This window comes from Coturnix japonica, chromosome 19 (assembly GCF_001577835.2).
Source record: "Coturnix japonica isolate 7356 chromosome 19, Coturnix japonica 2.1, whole genome shotgun sequence".
In the NCBI taxonomy this organism is placed as follows: Eukaryota; Metazoa; Chordata; class Aves; order Galliformes; family Phasianidae; genus Coturnix; species Coturnix japonica.
The window spans coordinates 8,552,341-8,573,381 of record NC_029534.1 but is presented as its reverse complement, the minus strand read 5'-3'; the positions used below and the strand labels follow the sequence as shown (position 1 = coordinate 8,573,381).

The 21,041-nt window shown below is 40.5% G+C and overlaps 1 protein-coding gene across 5 annotated transcripts; it reads right to left on the bottom strand.

Annotated features, from left to right (window-relative positions):
• Positions 1–939: 939 nt before the first annotated feature.
• On the bottom strand, positions 940–20,762 carry SLC13A5 (solute carrier family 13 member 5). 5 transcript variants are annotated; one of them, XM_015881211.2, is made up of 14 exons: positions 20,493–20,752; positions 19,157–19,256; positions 17,721–19,049; positions 14,867–14,995; positions 13,919–14,055; positions 12,512–12,726; positions 11,259–11,430; positions 9,696–9,818; positions 8,953–9,165; positions 8,111–8,232; positions 7,702–7,820; positions 6,301–6,462; positions 4,890–5,027; positions 940–4,198 (listed from the first exon to the last, which is right to left on the bottom strand). In XM_015881211.2, the coding sequence occupies exons 3-14, from the start codon at positions 17,865–17,867 to the stop codon at positions 4,070–4,072; spliced, it is 1,806 nt and encodes a 601-aa protein (XP_015736697.1). In that variant the 5' UTR covers positions 17,868–19,049; positions 19,157–19,256; positions 20,493–20,752; the 3' UTR covers positions 940–4,069. The 5 variants fall into 5 exon arrangements, 4 of the variants coding, with proteins under 4 accessions (XP_015736697.1, XP_015736696.1, XP_015736698.1 ...); XM_015881210.2 differs by having other exon boundaries at positions 17,721–18,270; XM_015881212.2 differs by having other exon boundaries at positions 17,721–17,828; positions 20,493–20,751.
• Between the last annotated feature and the right edge of the window lie 279 nt (positions 20,763–21,041).

Here is a 21,041-nt window from a genome sequence, read left to right as displayed (position 1 = left end):
AGATCCTCAGGGATCAGTATTGGGACCTGTTTAACACTGGAGACATGGACAGTGGGATTGAGTGCAGCCTCAGCAAGTCTGCAGATGACATCAAGCTTAGTAGTTCAGTTGATGCGCTAGATGATCTTAAAGGTTCCATCCAACCCAAACCATTCTTGGACTCTATGATTTATTCCTCCAAATACTTGTATGGCCTTTTTTCTGATCCTTTGATTCCCACTCTTAGAGGTGATAAAACTAGAGGGGAAAAATCCCACCCTTGTAATTTTAATTCCTTAAAGCTTCTCAGGAGGCAGAGAATCCTGACCTCCCTAACTATATTCTACTGTGCAGATACCAACCTGCTGGTGGATCAATTACAATACAGTGCAGTAGAAGAACTCCATGGTTAGGATAGCAGCTGCAGTGATATGTATAAATTAGTAAAGGCTGGAGAGGTGTTTCATGAAGGACGTGTGCATCTAGTTAATGCCTAGAATGATGACCGTCATCAGCTCCTATCAGCTCAAAATGAAACAATACAAAACAAAAAAAAAAAAAACAACAATTCCTAATAGCTGGGCCCGGATCACCTGCAGAAAGTCATTTATTTGAATGTTTGGGTAAATCTCCCATTATGAATTCCCAGTTTTTAACTGGTACATTTCCTGTACATTAGGGTGATATATTATGATTTGCTCTTATTGATCTAACTCACGTATATAGACAGTTGTGGATGGAAAGAGTAAAGGGTAAGCTCTGAAACAAGGCATCGTAAGACAGCTGAGGTTAAGGGGCTACTCAGGAAAGTGTAAATTGTTGGGTTTTTTTCCCCAGCTTTTGTTAAAAAAGGAGCTGAAGCCTCCACCACCTTCAGAGGAAATTTTATTTTTAACCCCATGACCAGGAGAAACTGTTGAAGAAAAATTCATATTTGTTCCAGAAATAATCAATGCTTAATTGAAAAATAGTATTAATTTTATTTCTGATGGAAAACTTGGTATTCAACTTGCTTGCCAAAATATTTGTGAAGACCCAACCCACATTATTGTTCACAAAGAATCATTCACACATGTTGGCTGTTCTGGTATCTGGTACACTCAGTTCTGTCAATGGTATGGACTGGCTATAAAATAATGTTTGGCTCATCAATAAACTAATGTCTTAAGAGGCTCATATTCTGACCTGGATGAGTATGAAAACTCGTTGAGAAGATGCATGCTGAAAAAGACCAGAATAATTTAATTTGGGTAAATAAACACAGAAAGGATAACTTTTTTTTTCTTACAGGAGGAATGGCCTCTTTCTTATGATCAAAACAGACAATCTACACTTACGCTGTAACTGACGTGCAGTTGACACAGTGCCACAGGAAAACAAACAAACAATGACACCTATATGGACAAGAAAATATTTTTCCTCTATTCAAATCTATTTTTAAAAAGCTGCCAAATACATTGTTTTTTAATCATCTTACAGCAAATGACTTTCCAAATGACCTCCAAATATCCAGCGCTGTAGTTTTGTCACATCACACATGATAAAACAGGAAGTATTTGCTGGTTCAGTATGGCTGACTAACCTGTACTAAGTTAAGTCCACACTAAGATCCTCCCATGCTTTCTTTGTGCTTTGGTGGTCAATGCTTTGAAGTTGGAGGAAAAGGGATTATTTTATGCTACCATCTAAAGACAACTTGTACGTAAAGCTGAAAGACTTTGATTAGAAGAAAAATAACTGCCATGTAAGATGAGGAAGTCTAATGATACTTATCCTGTAGTGCTGGAAGACGAATGTAACCTACCTCCAGTGACAAAGCAATTGTCTTTGTGTTACCTATTGTAAATAACACATTTATTTACTCAGGCACAGGAGCAGGACGACATGCATGCTTGATACTGAAGAAAAATGTGTTTGCGCCCATTATTCTGTAGACTTTGTGCAAGTATATTTCTTTAAAAACTGCTGTGTTTCTTAGATTCCTATCTTGCAGTGTATACTTTGGTTCTGCCTGAGCGTTTTCAAAGGTGGAAACTCAGGTTATCAATTAGTTGATGAAAGGAAGCACTGATTCGTAGGTCTGAAGATAGTTAAAGCAGTGTTGAAATCTCTGCTTTGCACTTATTTTCTATGGTGTGTACCACTGTGGACCTTACTGGAGCAATACTATACTACAGTGGAAGGTAATGCAGAAACAGGTGGTCTGCTGTGTCAGACAGGAGAAAATCTGTGCCAGATAGAAGACAGTCCTAGCAATATTTTAGTTGCCTGACTCTAATTCTGCAATTTGCCATTTAAATTGAATATCCATCATTTATAAGATGTCATAAGGATGTCTCAGAGGGAAATACTTGAGATCAGAAAGGCAACAAGGTGACACATCAAGTGTACCACATTTATAATAAAGTCAGAGTTCTTTCTTTAATTTACCATAAGTACTTTCCTCCCTGATCTGGCACTTCTGTCAGTAACTCACCCACTGTAACCATTGCTGAAAACAACACATTTGTTTTCTACTTGCACAACAACAGAAGAAAGCTCTTCCCTAGCTGAGAGGAGGACACTTTCTCCTCTTCAAAATACTTTCAGAACATTCCTTTCTGTAAAAAGGAGGGGAAATACCTGTCCTACACCTTCAATCTGAAACCATTTTTGGAGGAATCTGGGTCAATATAAATTGAGACAGACAAGCTCAATGTTACACAATGGTCCACACAAGGACCATTGTTGCAAGAGTGAAGATGAACACTATGAAGTTTCTTGCAGTGATGAAATGTCTTTGTATTATGAGGACTATCAGCAAAACAAGTCACTTTCTCAGGTGCAACTGTAGATACCTAGTTGCAAGTTGGCATTAAGTAATGATTTCCAAAGCACAGAAGGTGCTTAGTTGGTTCTGGCTATACTTTAAATGAAGACTGTGATAACCTTTAGGTGGTGGTGACCAATACTTGTGACCAAGCCATTTCTTGGCACTAGATCCGCTCTTTTGCTTAGACAAACTTTGCAAGTGTTTATCCACATGTCCCAGCATTCCATGGAAGAGGTATGAGGCTGCACCATATGCAGCCAGCTGGAACAGAGCTGTTGGAGGTACCAAGAACAGTGGTCAGTGGAGAGTTTATAGTGTCCAGCACCTTGAAAGACCATAGAAGACAAAAGCAAGAAACGAAAATCATTACTGAAGTTTTCTGCTCAGAAGAGCATCTAGTGATCTTGTGAATATATACTTGACTCACTTTTAAAGACAAAACATGAATATTTTTACAGTTATGTAAAGAACATTCATGTTAATAACAACAGCAAAACTGTTGAATATTCTACACACATTACAGTGCTAGAGGCCAGATGCTGCTTTTTTTTTTTTCCCCCCCTCATGGTGGAAAACTACCTTTGAAGTTCACCCTTATTTCTTCACAACATCCTATGAGGTAGATAAGTACTGTATCATCTTTTCAGAATGGGAAACAGACAAAAAGAGGTAAACTGACTTGCTTGAGGTTGTACAGCAAATCCAGAAACAAAACTTTAGTCATGACAAGGTAATGAAAAATATTTGCATGTTGACTTGGAAAGAGTCTGCCAGAAGTCTGAGTCCAGACTAAAATATTACAAACTTTACACTAAATAAGTGACATCAGGAATTTCTGTTCAGCTGCTGACTTGTTGATATCTGTAGCAGTTAATGAATTGTCAGCTCTTAACTGGGTCCAGTGACAATGATTTACAAGAACATACCAGTGATAAAATAGTCCAAACTATTTGATACAACAGCTTACTCACTCTTTATTAAATAAAATTAGATAAATTCTAAATCTTGACCTTGGTTGAAAATGCAGTGAATCACTTGATCATACTTATGATCCAAACATACCATCCTTAGGGTTGCATAATTAAACAGCACATTTGTCTCCAGCAAGACTGTAATGAGTTTGTTCATACTTGATCTGATGCGTGACTCCCAGAAGGTAGCACCTAACACTGGATCTGAAACAGCAACAAGGCTCTATATATTGCTTCAGGCAATAGGGAGTAGGATTAAGGGGTCTTTCCTTGTATAACATATGAATTCTTCATTGTTCTTCATTGCTCACTGATTAGTTGTGCTGTTTGCCCACGTTGGGAATGTGTCCAGCTCAAATATAGGTCTTCCCCATGTGTTGATTGCCAGTGTGATACAGAAGACTCCAATGATATTCATTACTATTCCAGACCTAACCTAGAAGGATGAAAATTCAAACCAACAACCAAAAATCAGCACAGCAAATTATAGCAAGACATATTTGTACAAAACAAACAAACAAACAAAAACCATGGTCAAATTAAAGCAAATAAAATAGCCACAGTACCCAATGCCCTATGTTCTTGCTTAGGTAGAAATACCAGGGAACACACTGTCCAAAGCCTTTGAATGCTTTGCTCTTCAACAGGTCTAGGAGATTTAATAGACTATCAAGAAGTTGTTCTTACTAGTTAAAGAGTAGCTTCCGTGCCCTTCAAGTCTTCAGTCAGAAAACTGATCATTTTTGGATGTTCAGCACAGAATGTGGTACTGTGTGATCCACAGGCAACCAGAAGACCAAAGTCCAGGGCAACTGGACTTGTTACCTTCAAGCTTTCAGCACTTTTATCTACCTTTGCAAAAGCCCCAGAAGACACTGGAAAGCACCAGCTGCATTTTAAGCCCTTTGTGTTTAAGAGACTTATACTTGCAAGGTTTGAATTTCAGTTGGACCAGACAGTATGTCTGCCAAAGTCTATGAGAAAGGTAATGTTGCTGCAGAGATGCAAATCTTTGCAGCAGTAAAGAGGAAGGCAAATATTAGGCCAAGAAAATTAAACTCTTGTCATATTTCAGGGGAAGTACAATGGAGAGCTTCAGATGAGAGACCAGGCAGTTATCAACTTACCATGTCCAAAACCCGGATATGGCCATAGGAAAACACTATTGCATTTGGAGGTGTTGCAACAGGCAGCATGAAGGCAAATGAAGCGCTCAGAGTACCCGGCAGCATAACGTACAAAGGGTGGATCTTGACAGATGTGGCCTGCAACAAAACAAAGACAATTATCAAGCTAGAAGGTTTTGGTTTTTTTTTGTTTTGTTTTGTTTTGTTTTGTTTTTAAAAAGCACCAAAAAAAACCCCCAAACCCACATTTCCCAGACCTCTGAGACACACAGGTTCAGTTAATTCCCTGGTATTACAACACCAGAGTAATTTTCAAGCATTTTATTATGGAATCTACACGTGCTTAAAGATAACTTTGGTTTCTCTCTCCCGCAGTACTTAAAAGAGTGCTTGATTCTTTCTCATTGCTCTATGGTATAATTCGGAGTTCTGGTCAAAATTACCCAGCAATCTTTTCTTTGACCTTGGACTGCATTTTTAGAGTGTTTGCTGGGTTAATACAAGGATGGAACTATAATTACAAAGCATGGAGAGTAACACTTTTAGACGTTACATAAACTTTGTGGGACTCAGAACTGCAGTGACTAGGAGCACAGCACCTTTATTTGGCAATTCAATCCTGATGAAATAACTTAGAATAAAGTGGCTGTACTTTCCGAGTTAAATAACAAAATATCCTATTTTTTTCCTTCATGCTTGCATTTCCATTCTGGTTAGAAAAGGCAGGACTTGCAACTGCTTTTACAGCAAAACTTACCAGGTTTTCCTCCCTAAGGTTTAAAAATGTTCTGTCTTAATACAGAAAATGATGTATTTTTAGAGATCAAGCCCACCACTTCCTGTGTTCTAGTGTAAATGATGAAGATAAAGGAACCATCCAAAGGGATGAATAGAAGAAAGTGGTGGATATCTTTTTTTTGTTTGGTTTAGATTTTCCAGTTCTGAGTTGATGGCTCAAATATAAAGTGATCCAAAATAACTGATGTAGTGTGATCTGTATTAAAAAAGTGACTCTCACTTCACTTTCTCCACAGCCAAGGAGCATTCCTTCTGGCAGGCTTGAAGTGGCTTCCTGAATTAGCTTCTTGCCCCAATAAGCCAGTATCTCAGACTTCAGATGTATGGACAGGACAAAGACTGGTTGAAGTCTGCATTCTCACTGCCCATCTGCTTACAACATTATAAACATAGCAGTAATGTTAGGGATATAAATTTGACTCTGTCTAGCAACACTAGATTAAGTCACTGTCTATTAGAATATACTGTCAGATGGACTATTTCACTGCTGGATTTCAGAGTGACATTAGAGCAAAATTCAAGATAGTAAATATGATGTTGCTTTGCCACTAGAGACTGTCTGTTTACTCCTGATCTGTCAGTTAATAGTATAACAAGATTTAAGTAATCTTACCATGGATGAAAAGACAGGTAGGAAGAGGGTGGCTGTGGCAACATTACTGGTGCATTCAGTGAAGACAGCTATAATAAGGGAAAGTACCGTTGCAATGGACCAGGGTGGAATAGATCCTAATGGAGTCATCTGATGACCCAGCCAAGCTGAGAGTCCAGAGTTCTGATAAGAGCAAAAAAGTATTCCTTTCAGTGAGGTTTAGACTCCCTGGCTTGGGAGCAGAAACTCATTATGTGTAATGTTCCTAACAGATAATGCTAAATGGCTCCTGAATTATATAACCGCCCCTCATGAAAGCACAATGATCTGTCACAAACGCTAAAAAGAATTCATTGCCAACTGGACATAACACTCAGCCACACTTCTCTGATTTTCCTAAAACCCAAATACTTGTTCATGTTTTGGTTATTTATTTCTTTTCTACTAAGCAGAAATAATTATTGTGGGACTACTGCAAATACTTAATGAACCACTCACAAGGTTCCTAGAATGAATTTTTAATGTTTCTGAAGATAATGATGCTGTATGAATATCCTATGTTATGAATAGATAGCAATTGAATCAAAGAACTTACAGAGCCTTTGACTTGATAGCTTGTAGTCTTCCAGAACTTTAACTTTGTACATATGGTGAATGTAGATGAATGTAACAGACCAGAGCTTTAATTTACCCCATTGTTTAAAAACTGTGTAGGCACAAAACTTAGATCTGAATACAAGCTTCTCTAAAGCATGACACTCTTGTTATCTAAGGCTACGACCTAGGATGCGTCTTAGTACAATGAAGTAGAGAGCATAGTTTGCCTCAAGATCCCTTCCTGTTTGTGGAATTCAGCTGCCTTTTCTGTGAATTCATAAGCACAGGATTAAACAATGGGCTTATGGAGTACAGCATATTGCCTAGCAACAGCCAGTCACAATAGATTCAAGAAATCCCACTGTGTATGATTGTTTGAAAATATCTTCTCACAATCATTTTCTTCCTGAACTGTTCAGAAATAGTTTGGTTTAAATCTGAAGATTAATGTCCTTTGAACAAACCTCAAATGGTTCTGGGAAGCTTTTAAATGTTATTTATGCTCCTATTTTTTTCTAGTCAGGGATGGGATCAGAATGACAATACAAATAAGAAAAGCTACTCTTTTTGTCTGTGCAGCCAATGAAGGTCCCAAGACATCCAGGGCTTAGATAAATTTGACAAACTTGATCAGTGCATGCAAGTTCCTGAAAAAGAGTCAGAAATATTCACCTTTCCTCTTAATTTTTGCTAATTTTTATCTACCTCCAGATGCAAACATTTCTAGTGAGTTTGGCTTTGAGTGTATGCCCAGTGATACAGGACCAAAAAGCAAACCAGACAAGTCCACCTCTGAGTTAGAGAAAAATAAATATCAGAACATACTGCACTTGCATCAGCCAAAGCAAAACCTCCTCCCAGCAGCAGCACAATGCTCCAGGGCATCTTCCTCTGAACCACATTCCATTCTAGCAGTGGGGCTGATAAAAATGGCTTTTTAATATCTGAAGTGAGAAATGAAAAGCAGAATATATTTCAGGAGAGTGAAACCAATTTTGTCTCCAGTTTTTTAAGATACAAGGGAAAGATACAGCAGGCAGAGGTATGTTACTGACAAACCTGCACATGTAAGAGTAAGGATAACACATACAAACAGGGAGCTTGCCCCAGCCCTGCGCAGGATGTTTGTAAAATGAGGTACCCTGAAGAAATGCATGCAAATCAGGAGTATGTTTTTTCCATGTTAGCTGGAATGGGGTAATTTTCACAACATTACAATGCCTCTTTTAAATACCTTCTTCAGTCTGTTCAGTGTCAGACATGCTTGAATTCCAGCCTATGAATTTGGGTTTATTAGCAGGAAGGATAAACAGTAGCAGGGCAATAAACACAGCAGGAGCAGAATCAGTGATATATCTAAAGAAGAAAAGAGAAAATAGCTTAGAAAATAAGACATCTGTCTTCCAGAAGATGCCTGCCTTCCAGCATTGAAAACAATGTTCCTTGTCATTCTGCTTGGGGCCTATATATTAGCAAAACAGATTGCTAGCTCCTGACTTATCCTTAGGTTATTACCCTTAGGTATCTTAGACCCGCCACAGCAAAAACATCATAAATGAAATTAGCACACAACTAATCAAAATCACGTACGAAAATAACCTCCATGGGCAGGGTTACCTCTCTCGGAGGAAGTCAAGACTCAAAGCCTGTATTCCAGTGATTTGCAAGAAAATTACCTGAAAGATTTTCCTGTTGCACATTTTATGTTCTTAATATGTAATTCATTTCCCAGGCATTTCAATGCATGTTTTTTTTTTTTAGAGATGATAGTACCAAATACTTAAACACCACAGCTAATCATAACTCATACAAAGAAAACACTGCCACGTACTTCTGCATGACATAGGCAAGCACTGCAGAATTTTATCTTCCTTTCTGAGGCTCAGCTTGCTCAATGTCCCAGTCCTCAGCCTTCATTGCAATCCAAACTGTCAGTTTGTAGATCTCATGCATAAGAGGATTCAGCCCAACAAACAAATTCAAATATGGTTGGAATGAACAGTCAAAACAGAATAAGAGAATGGGAATCTGATTCCCATCCAGGGAAGTACAGAATGAAAAAACCTCAAAACTTACTTTTCTCCTTCTGGGAAGAGCCTGCTAGCCCAGCCTTTTACAAAGCCGGGGTGTCTGGAAAACCACAAGAGAACCAGCAGAGCAAACATTATGAGGACATTGAATTCAGCATAAGAGATAGGGCCTAATTTCTTCATTTCTGCTTTCAGCACGTTGTATGCAGCTTTTTCTTTAGCAGTTCTCACTGTCCCACATCCCCAGCTTTTTTTAAAGCTTTAAGAAAAGGGAGAAGAAAACACTGTAAGCGTTAACACACTACAGGAATTTACCATGCTTTCCACACTGAAGCTGTTCCTTCTCCAGACAGGCACAGACTAAAGCAGAGGGCAGGAACAGATAAATGGTAGCAGTGTCACAGTATTTCACATGCACATGCCAAATTTCACAGAAAATTGGAGTCTATGAATGGATGTAAGTCTCTCCAATTTGGTACAACCTAGTATGAAAAACCCAGTGTTGAATCGAGGGCAGCAAAATATATGCATGCTCTTCTAGGACTGAAATTCTCAGATTTTAAATTGAAAAATACAGTTCTATCTGAACATTAAGAATGTCTTCTACTTCTGCCTTGCTGTGACTGCCCTAACATAAAAAGCTTCCAGATTTCAAAAGTATGAAATGCAACAGCTCCCAGTTACAGAATGAATAACCTGTCAGTGCTTTTGTTTTATCTAGAAACTTGTGAGCGACCTGATCTGCATTAGCTGAGTGGTTTACATGATATGATGTAGTTAAATGCTTACTTGAATCCCATGAAAGAGCACTGGAGCCAAAGCCAAGCTAATACCAACATCAGAATCATATTTGGGAAGGCAAACCCAAACCAGGAAGCAAAATTCACAACATCATTATTGTTGGGGAATAACCTGAAAAGAAAAATACTTTCTGTATTAACCTCAAAACATTCAGTAATCTGCCCTCAATTATGTTTTGGTGACAATTAGACATGTAAATTCAGGACAACCATTACTAGTAATCATAAGCAATACTCACTGCCTAACTGAATAGAAAGGCAGATCTGGATCTCAGAAGAGAACTTAAAAGATACTCTGATAATCTTCCCTACATTCTACTTTAAAGCAAACAGGAGCTCGTGCATATATTTTAGGTCACAGTAAGACAAGCACTGTTGAAAGATCTCTACATCTGTTCATTTATTCCATGATGTGATGTTTTTCCCCCTCTCCCTTCATAATTGTAATAGGAGAACAAGAATTTCCTTTTGAAGTTAATAGCTGCACTTCTGCTCACTTCAGTAGAAGACAAATAAAGCAGCCAGAATTTTATTAACAACAACTTTCTGTTCTTCCCCACACTGGAGAAGAAATGGCAATAGCAAATTTTCAGCTGGGTGATAAAACCAATGGATAATGTAGCTGCTGCAGCTTAATTACTCCAGTAGAATGATGGAATGTTTATCAACTGTTGTGGAGCCTGCAGAATTTCCACTGCAAAAAAAGATTGCATCTAAATTAATTTCTATAGCAATTGGACAGATCAATACAATGGGAAAGGCATTACAACAAAGGTGTGATGACAGAAGGACCAGCACAATAGAAAAGTACTATAAAAGAAGGGAAGAAGATTGCTCACCCATATCAGAAGATTCTAGGTTCACAAGGGAAAACTCCACCGAAGAGGGATCTCCAGAAAGAAACCTTTCCCCAGTGGCAGCCAGCCCTTAAATGAGGTCTAAAAGAGGTGCAGCCAGGCTCCACCCCTTCCTGTCATACAGGTGAACTGCCTTTACCTGTGCCCCCAGGTCTGACCCTAGGTGCTCAATCAGTGGTTCAGGCCACGACTCCAACAGTGCCCATCTTAGAAAAGATTATTTTGCAGATAACTCCTTTCTGTTACAACAGTATCTGTATAGTTTACACAGCCACAGGGTGGAGAAATAATAATACAACAGTGGCTAAACTATTCTTACATCTTTTCAGTGTGTTTGTGAGAAGACTTAATCATACATTCTTCTCAAGATCCTCACTGCAGTTGCACTGTTCATGTGCCACATTTTACTTGAAAAGGAGGAGGCAGAAGAACCAGTCTCTCATACTCAGCCATCCGTCTGTCAATTATTAGCAAGAATTTCTAAGTTTCTCAGGAGATCTATAGTACCATCATACAGCTACCTAAAAGGTGCTGGAGCAGAAAAATAAGGCCCATCGCTTTACACACATTTCTTATTTTCAGTTCATCAGCTGGTTACTTAGTAGTTTAACAACTGAAATGGCTACTATTACTTTAATATGTCGGTCACAAAACTGTACAGCATTAAAAGTAAAGAAACAGCAAGAATGACTTACTGATTCATCTGGCCTTTCAATACCATGTTTGGCCCTGTTCCAGTCAGTGTTGCAGTTCCTCCAATGCTAGCAGCATAGCACACACACAGTGTCATTCCCTTACATATACGTTTCTTCATTTTCTTTTCCTCAGAAGATCTGGTGCCATCAGGAACTTGTCCGTTGCTTATGACTAAACACAAAGAACATGACTTGCCTCAGGTGAAGTTAGGGTCAGGGCCTGGAGACTCAGTTCTTCCACTTAATTTTCTTTTAAAACCCCACAGAATAATTCCCCAAATATTTCAGGATTGTGTTCATGAGGTGCTGAGGATAAAGGCTGATAGTCTGGCTCTACATTATCCAAGGATGCTGTTGCCCATTTTGTTGCCACAGTTTCTAAACAGCAATTTCCTATTTCACATAGAGGCTTACCATCACCCAGAAATTGTAATTACGAGAATCCTTTCAATACCACAGTAAGAACCCAAGAAAGTTTAGCAGCTGCAACTATGACAGAAAAACAACATCAAAACAAACAACAACCAAAACAAATAAACAAAACAAAGCAAATAAACAAAACAAGTAAACAAAACAAAACCAAAAAAAAACCAAAAAAACACCCCAAACACAATTCTGGCCTGGCACAAACACAGTTCTGGCCTGGCACAAACTGTTTTGATCAGTGTGAAATTTTGCTGCTGTGCCCATTCTGCTCTGAGATTAACAATTTAATCCTTAAGTCTGACTGGACTGAGTGAGACAATGAATTTATAGCAATTACAAACAATTCAACAATAGCCATAGGTATTCTTCACTCAAATTTGCTGCTTTCATTGCATGTTATAGGTAAATTAATCAGCAAAGCCAAGTAGCTCCTTCTAAGTATACAGAAAAACAGCAAAATTAATATCTCTAGTCTAAGTGCAGAAGTTTTTTAGACTCAAGAGTAAGCACAAAAAATCAGCATTGACATATTACAAGATTATACAACTGTTTGAAAGCTAGCAATGAGAAAACCTACAGAGCACTCTCTGATCTAGCAGATCGTGGCTGATCGAACTAATTCAGTGAAATCACATCTCCATGAAAATCCCCAAGACAATTCTTCCTTCTCTGAATGAGAAAGGCATCACAGATTGACATTTAGTAGTATTTAATAACATAGCCCTATGTACTTGCACAACAGAGCAGTGAAATTGGAGGGACTGAATATATAAGCTCTGAGTTTACAAATTCCTTGGAATCAACTAATTCCTTTGGCAGGCCCTTACCCTGCACTGGAGTGGGATCTGATGCATTCTTTTCCTCCAGCTCAATCACTGTATTTGTTTGGCCAGTTGCTTGCTCCATCATGGTCACATCATTCTCTGTGTTGTCCATTTGATCCAGGACAGCCTGAACAATGGGAACCATCATAGCAGTGGTAGCTGTGTTACTTATCCACATGGACAGGAAGGCAGTGACTATCATAAACCCCAGCATGAGGCTGAAAAGAGAGAAACAAGCAGAGGAGAAAAGAGGAGAAATCAGACACTGCTAGGCTTTGTAGTTAGAGAGCGTAATTTAGAGAGCAGACTCCAGAAAGAGATGTGTGTAGTCTCTGATAATACAAAGCAGGGACAGATCCCCTCCTAGCTCTGCCATCTTCACTGAAAGAATTCAAGAAAGGCATGTGTGCATGATCAAGTTTGCACCATCTTGTTCCCAGTAGCAAGAACCCAGAATTTATGAAATGGCAGCTCTGTAGAAGTGAACTATAAAACTGTGTTGCTTCCCTGACTATTGTCATTATGTCTAAAAACTGCTTTTGCATCTTGTAAACTTAGCTTTATCTGCAGATGCAAACTAATGGATACTGGACACTCTTCACCACCACCACCACCTTTGCAACGCTTCTGCCTGTGTAACTGGTACCACTTAAGCATGACAGAAAAAGCACGTGGCTTTAAGTGGGGTCCATGTCTCCATTCACACAGACGTTGGTGGGGATCCTGCCTCACTGATGACTTCAGGTCATGTTAAAAGGATTTCACAGGAACTGTGAATGCCAGCACATACAATAATAGGTCAGCTGGGTAGCAACAGTACAGGTGAAACCACAGCTTTGTAGTTGTGCAGAGATTCAGCCTAAAACAAGAAGGAAGAGAATGATTTATCTCACTTGTCTTTAGAGAGGAAGGAACAGGTATTTGGATTCCACTCAGATATTTACTGCTTTGAAGCTGATAAACACTTTTTGTGCATGAGTCATTTGCCGCATTATAGACAAACCTTTTCCTTTTTGACAACTATACCGACAGTCTAGATATTTGAAACAGAAGTGAATGCTTGTGTTTTGAAAACTGAATTCCACTGAATAATCTTATCCAAGAATCAAACCATGAACCCAATGGGAAATATGAGAGACTATAGGGACTGCTGCTGACATAGAACTGAAAGTATTTTCATGCCACTGAAGTCAGTTAGCAAACTTGCAATCACAGGCGCCCTTCCATTAATGATGTTTTTGGCTGAGGGGTAAATAAACTGTTTCTGCAGAAGACTTTGTCACTGGAAACTCAGTGTAAGTGCAGCAAAAGAGCTTCTTGGAGCTTCCCTCCTCTGCTGACTCTTGAACACCATACCTAGGTCTCTGCTGAACTGACACAGGTAAAGAAAAGTTAATGTAACAATCTTACAGTGCAGGCTTCACCCCAAGCATCAGCAGGACTCTCAGTGCAATCCTTTTGTGAAGATTCCACCGTTCAACAGAAATTGCAACAATCAGCCCTCCAACAAAGAGCATATTTGTGTCATTTAGATACTGCAAGCACACCTGTAAGATAAAGAAGATAGATTAGGGGACCAAACCTTGCCTCTTGCTAGTTTCACTAGTATTTCCTGCCTTCCTCTCAAAGCCATTTAGTGCACCAGGCCTCAGCCCCACACTCTCAGAAAGAGCAGTGACAGCCTAAGAACTGCCTCCAGATTCCAGAACTCTTGATTCCCTTTTTTAGTGCTGAACAGCCTAAACCGAAAAAAAACCCATCAAGATGGGTAGAAGCTCAAAGTATTATGTAGGTACCAGAAATGCTAAGCTCCAAAATAGATTTCCCAGCACCTCTAACAACCTCACCCATCCTTACTAGTTAGCTGGCCAATAGTAAACCTGGGCTACAGTACCTAAATGTAGTGTCTCTAGCTCGGGCTAAAGCACTACCCTACCACTAGTACAAACAGCCAATTATCCTGTAGCAGCATGAGCTTCAAAGGGGACACAGTGTACTTGCTGGCATTGTACTGTCTACTCTGCCAGAGGAAGTTTGTCTCATGCATTCTGAAATCTCTCAGAAGATGTTAGCAATGCTCTGTAATTGGGTGGGTTTTGAACGTACAAACTACTGGCACTACTGGGATGTTTTCCAGCAGGATCCATGCCCAGAGGACATTTCCCTCTACCACCCCAAGCCCCACATCCTTAACATTTTGGGAAAATACATATTTGGTTCAGCATCTTCCCATACCACAACCCTGCTCAACATGTTCAAAAACAGCATCACAGAAATTAAGTGCTTTCCTACCAGTGAGGGATCAGAGCAATGGATTTCCCTTTATCAGATATGGATGGAGTAAGAACAGTTCCTTACTGATTTAGAGCTCTGAACTCCGAGCAGAGGGAAAAATACCACTGGCATTAGGGAAGTAACAGCCAGTGGGATAACTTCAGTGCACCAGTAGACAGCCATGATGATGATGATATACGCACATTTGGCTTCCTGCAATATAATGGAAGACACATATAAGCATAGAAAACTATTCTTACAGATAAGAAACACACTGCTACCTCTTCTAAGTGGACCAAGCATTCAACTGTCTGTAGCTTAATAAGTTACACAGAAATAGGTAGAAGGGACACAAAGATTTAAACTTGTACATTTTAAGTCTTGTTCAGAAGTCAGTTGCATAAAGTCTTTCTGACCATGGTGAGTTTCCTAATGCCTTTACATAAAATGTAGGGCATGAAAAAAAACCAAACTTTCCACAGCTAGGTAAGTATAATGTGCAGTATGCAATTTCCTCTTGGCAGTTGAGGTAGGCAGATTTCACATCCAGGTGCCAAGAATTTTTAACAGTGTTTGAGATTTGGGCATTTCTATTTTTAGTAAATTATTTTTAAATGGATGCCAAAAATGAGTATTTCCTAGTATAAGTGAGTGGACAGGTTGACATTCATGTGTATTTGAATTGAAGCTTGTCTTAGTAATACACTTGAACCCAGAAACTGCATCACTGAACAATTTAGAAATATAACCATAACCCTTTAGATTCATTTATTTACTTAATTTTTTTTTAGCAGTTAAGGATATATGAGATACTAACTTGCTTTCCCAAACCATGCTGTGTCTATCTGATAAGAGGATTCCCCTTGTTGTAACATGACTCTTTATATCATTGGTTACACATTTCTAACCTAGGTTTCCTTGGTTTCTACTTCCAAAATTGTTAGAAGCAAGCATTCATTAGCCTACAGTAAATGGTGTTTTAAAGCTTTAGTTAAAGCATTCTTTTCAGTTTGTTCATATTTAGGGTACGTGTTTGTAGGATCTGATTCTAATGCACAAATAGGACTTTATTGCAAAAATAAATGGCATTAGTGATGTTTTAAAATTGCAGTAAGGTTATATTTATAAACAGGGAGGAGTTGGTTTGTTTTTTGTTTTTTTTTCTTCCCCCAGGTTTAGAGGAGATTAATTGCAGGTCAGGTTTTGAAAGAAATGTTTCATTAGAGACTAGAAGATATCAGAGAGATCCTATTTTAATTTCTTTCATTGATAAATGTGAGGTGAACTTATGATTGAATTTAAGCTGCACAACAGTAACTAAGTGCAAGAAGAGACTGTAGTTAATTTATTTGACAAGATGAAAGACAAACAAACTACTCTAGGAGAATATTACTTTGAATAAAACAATACAGACAATGCTGGCTTTGTACAGTGAAGAGTCAATAATTTACATGAAGTTAAAAAATACAGTCGTGTTTATAAATTAACTCAACCACAGTCCGTTTGAACAGCCGAAGTTCTGAGATTAAGTAAGTAGCTGTATGCATATCTATCAACGTCTGTGATTTATAGGAATAGTCACAAAGTGTTTCCTTGGTGTGTCTGGATATCCCAGAGCAATCACTATGATTTGTCTTCTCATCGAGAGCTGAAAAGAAGCCACTGATGGAGATGGTACTCTCCCATTGTGTAATGCTGTAATTTCCCAGATAAGACTGATGACATGGTATTCGGTATTCCTACAATTACTGGAAAACCGCAGAAATACTCTTTTTTGGTTTTGTTGTTTTCTTCCAGGAGATTGTCCTAGTATTGATCACAATAGTGCCAAACAGACAGAAATTCCTTTCCTCAAGACACCAGCATTAAAGTGAAGAGAGAGGCTGTTATTAGACAGGTAAGACAGAAGGACTGGCAATTCTGTTTGTAAACAAGTTTAAAATACACCTGCACAACACTCCTTCTGTAGTTAAAAATATATGGATCAATACACTCAGAAGAAAGACTGCATTTAGCCCTAGAATAGCTGAAGCCCAAGTTGGCCAAAATACTATAAACAGAGGTTTCACATTTTCCCAAGAACGCTACAAGGTTTTAAAGATAAAATTCTTGGTAGCTCATTCCAGCTTCATGCTACTGTAGCTGCGCTGAAAGCAAAGGAGCTGTGACACCCCTGTCACCAGAGAACGATGGATGTGAGTACTCTATATTCAAACTCATCTTATAATCACTGCATAACACACAGTGCATGGCTTCCTACTGCTCCGCTGGATGAAGAATGGCACTCAGGAGCACTCTTAAAAGCATCGCAGTGTCACAGCAGCGGGCCTGGAGAGCCCAGAAGACCCCGCCTATCAGCCCCCTAATTGCCCACTGACAGCTAATCCTAGGTAACCTGGAGTGCAACTCTACATGTCCGAGCCAACTACTCATATATTTATCTTTGGCTCAAAAAGAATTGTATCCAATTTGCAAGATGGGCTGGAGGGAGCTCAGGTCCTCGCACAGGCATTCCTCTGAATGAGCAAACAAATGGGCACGGGGCTCCTGTCTGGGCTCCTTATGTGAGCACCACTACCGAGCACCAGCACCATTCGGAGCACAAGCAGTAGGACACATCGCTGAGCCCAGGACAGAGACTAACAGTGAAGGAAGTCCTCTGGGACGGGGTGCAGGACGGCGCGATTGCAGCTCCCGCTCAGGTGCCGGAGGAGATACAGTGCTGGGCAACGAGCGGGCAGCACCGCGCGCAGCGTCCGCCCGCCATGGGGGGATCCTCACACGAGGGAGACGAGGCCGGGTGGGTGCCCCGCAAGCTCCAACCGCACCTGCCTGACGTGCCAGGTCAGGGGCAGCTGCGGGGCTCGGCCCCGGGGGCGGAGAGTGGGTGGGTTCCTTTGGGGCAGGGGGTCCCCGCACGGACCCCGCAGGCACTTACCCGCGTGGGCACAGTTATCGGCAGCGGCAGCAGCAGCAGCGGTGCGAACAAGAGGATAGCGAAGGAGCGGTACCTCAGCAGGGACCGTGGGCACGTCGGGGCCATCTTCTGTGGGGAAACACGGACAGGACGCGAGCGGCGCGGCATACGCTTCCCGCCGCTTTAAGTAGTGGACGGCAGGGCTGCGGCGGGAGGGACATGGCGGGGAGCGGCGCGACCCGCCCGCGCCCTGATGGGACACCGGGTTCGCCCGCGCCCGGACGGGGCCGGGCTTGTGCGGAGCGATGCGGACAGGGCCCACGAGCGGGACTGCGGGCACGGAGATGCCGTCGGGCGCCAGCCCAGCCACCCTGCCCCGCGCCCGCCGCACCGAGTGGGGTCGAGCAGCCCCGCGGTTCCTCCCTCCCACTGGCAGCGCTGGGGGACGCGGAGCTGGTGTTGACGGGCCCTGTCCGACAGCTGGGAGATCTCGGCGAGACCCTGAGCGAGGCCCAATCCACCAGCTCCGTCTGTACGGGGTCCTGTCCATAACGCGGGGCTCCATTCCTCTCTGCAAACAAGGGAAGCAGCTCAATAGCTGTGTTCCAAATTATTACCACAACTGGGAAAATGCTCAGGGAAATCTCTGTTCATAGTGCCTGCAAAAAGCTGCCAGTGGCCACTGGTTCTTCTAGTGCACCTTAGCTACAGGACCAAATGCTGGCCCAGGCTTCTCTAGGTGCTGGGTGCACAGGTTGATGGCAAGGGAGGACCATCTCTCATTCGACAGCAGCTAGGGGCAATGCAGAGTTAATCCTGCAGTGGGGATCTCCCTAAAACAAAGGTCTGTGCAGGCATGCATGGCTGTGTTTCACTGCCTGTTATTTTGTGAGATTTTACCTCCATGATCTGAGTTAAAAATAACTCAGAAAGGTTAACCAAAAAAGTTATCTTAAAGCTGTGGTGTTTCAGTGATTTCTCTACAGTTTGGCCTATACAGAATCAGAAGTGATGGCACTTCTGAGAGGATGGTGGGCACTGTTCACATGGCAGAAAGAAATGATTGGAGTGGAGGGGGGAGGGATTGGGCACTAGACAAAGAAATTGTTGATCATTTTTGCTCTGCTTCTGTGATGACAAAAGCCACCTGAAATGGAAGGCAGCAAAGATGACAATTTGATCCTGTGGGCTCTGTACAGTCTTACAAAGCTTTTATTGTCAGAAATAAAGAATTTCAGATTCTACAGCAAGTAATGGGGAATTCTGACTATAGGTTGTGCTCTTGTCCTCTGTTGAGCAGAGGATCTTGAGTGATTGAAGTTTGAAGCAAGTCACTCCAACGTTACAGTTCTGATTGCAAAAACAATGAATGTTCATTAAGGAAAACTGTAGCCAGCTGGATCTGTACAGATTCCAAATATTCAGACTTTTAGCAGCAATCCCCCTGGGTTACTTACCAACAGAGAGGAAGCTTCACACCAGCACAGAGCTTAGCAGGAAGTGTGGAATCAGCCAAAACCTGCATTCCTGTGTCCAGTCTCCAGTGAAAAACACTCTCTAGTCAACAAAGAAAAAGGACAACAAGCACTTAAATGAGAAAATGGAAGGAGTTAACTCTAGAGGAATAGCAATATGGTTCGCTTTGTCTGACAGACCAGTGTAAATATGACTTACTATCTTCTGCTGTTCATGTACCGAGTGTTTAGCAGAAGGGGGTATATTTGGAAGGAGAAAGGGAGGGATAAATTGAGTTCAGAAAATCTAAATTTATGGCTGATCATTTCCAGCAACTGGCCAAGCTCACCTGATGGCACAACCTGCCCTGGCTGTTTTGCAGTTTCTTAGCTAGCTATATTGGGACTCATTGGACTTTTCGCAATTGATCCAGCAAAAAAATGAACCTGATAAAAGAAGCGGTTTTCTGCTGAGTTAGTGAGCTGAATATATTCAATGAAGTGTTCAGTGACCTCCAGAGCCAGCTCAAGAAACCAGTTATAGCTTGAATGGGTTGAGTAACAGAAGCAGAAACAGTCAGCTCCTTTGAAGACAGCAGGTTCATAGATGAGCTTAGCAACATTGTCAACGACATGTAGAGCCTTGTGATCTTCCTTTTTGTATTACAGATACCAGAACAAATGCCATTTATATACAATGTGAGTCAATGTAAAGAGTTTCACTCAGAAATGGGACACTGCTAGAGGCTCATTAACAAACACTGGCCTGAATTGGTTGTTTGGGTTAGTAGAAGGGGACTATATGTCAAGTCTTCTTGGGAAGCAGAAATTCCAGGATCAACAGTCCAGGTGGAAAATAAGAAAAATGAAAGTTTTAGCATAAGGAGCTACTTTTCTGATTTTTCTTATCACTACATGCCATTCATCCCAATTAGTCTCATTGTTGCTGGAGATGAGTGGTCTGTGGCAAGGATGCATAGAATTACAGATAAATGTATTTTCTGCCTTTAATTCAGATGCTGCCCAAGTATACAAGTACAGTTTGCTTGTTTAAAAAGCAATCTGTTTGATCTAGGTAGCTGCTATTCCTCTCAAGACAAAAACTCTTCAGTTTCATTTTAAAGTTATTTTAGTGTTGCAGGCTCCATGCAACACACAGAGATAAAAAAGATTAACAAAATTGTATTAAATGAGGACTGTAAGACCTCTAATACTTGGCACTGAGAAATAAAAATCAAAACAGCTGATGTTAAGGCATTCTAGGACAGCAGAAAAACATCAGTCTTCCATAGAGCCTTTTGAAAATTTCATTTTAAAAAACAGCTATTGCAGAACTTACCTCTCTGTGCTGCTTGCATTAAAAAGATGCCTAGAAGAGGTCTTGTACAATTATGGTACGCTCTGAAAGTTTGCACAGAATTTAAATTCAAAGAGTTATTTCCAGCATTCAGCAAATATCACTGCTTCCTACTTTCTGCTTTTCCTTCCAATCAGTACTCCCATATCCACTGCCAGTCCACTCTGTTGCTTTAGGAGTATCTTTCAACTAAGTTCCCAGTGGAGCATCTGATATTTTTCCAAGAAAAGCTTTTCAGACTCTGAACGAACAGTCCTTTCAGTACAAACCCTGTACCCAACAACTCTCTACATAAAAGCCCTCATTATGAATATTGAGTCAGTGGGGCTTTCTCAGTCAGCGTGTGTTGCTGATCAGGCATTCTTGACCTAGAATTGGTATTTCTCATATAGTTTGCAAAAAACCCTAAAGCATATTAAAATGTGCACCACATTAAAAAGTAGCATAGACTAACAACTTCAAAAAAGAAAAAGAGTGAAAAAAATAAAGAAAATGACATAAAATCTTTGATTTGGAGCTGGCAATCCTGTA

Bases quoted from the DNA above. Each gene is read 5' to 3' on its own strand.
- SLC13A5 (XM_015881211.2), bottom strand. From the start codon at position 17,867: ATGCCGCGCCGCTCGCGTCCTGTCCGTGTTTCCCCACAGAAGATGGCC. The intron at 8,233-8,952 runs GTAAGTTTTGAG...TTTCTTCTTTAG, and splicing joins CTCTTCCCAGAAGGAGAAAA to ATATATCACTGATTCTGCTC. The intron at 5,028-6,300 runs GTAAGATTACTT...GTTTTGTTGCAG, and splicing joins TACCTGTCTTTTCATCCATG to GCCACATCTGTCAAGATCCA.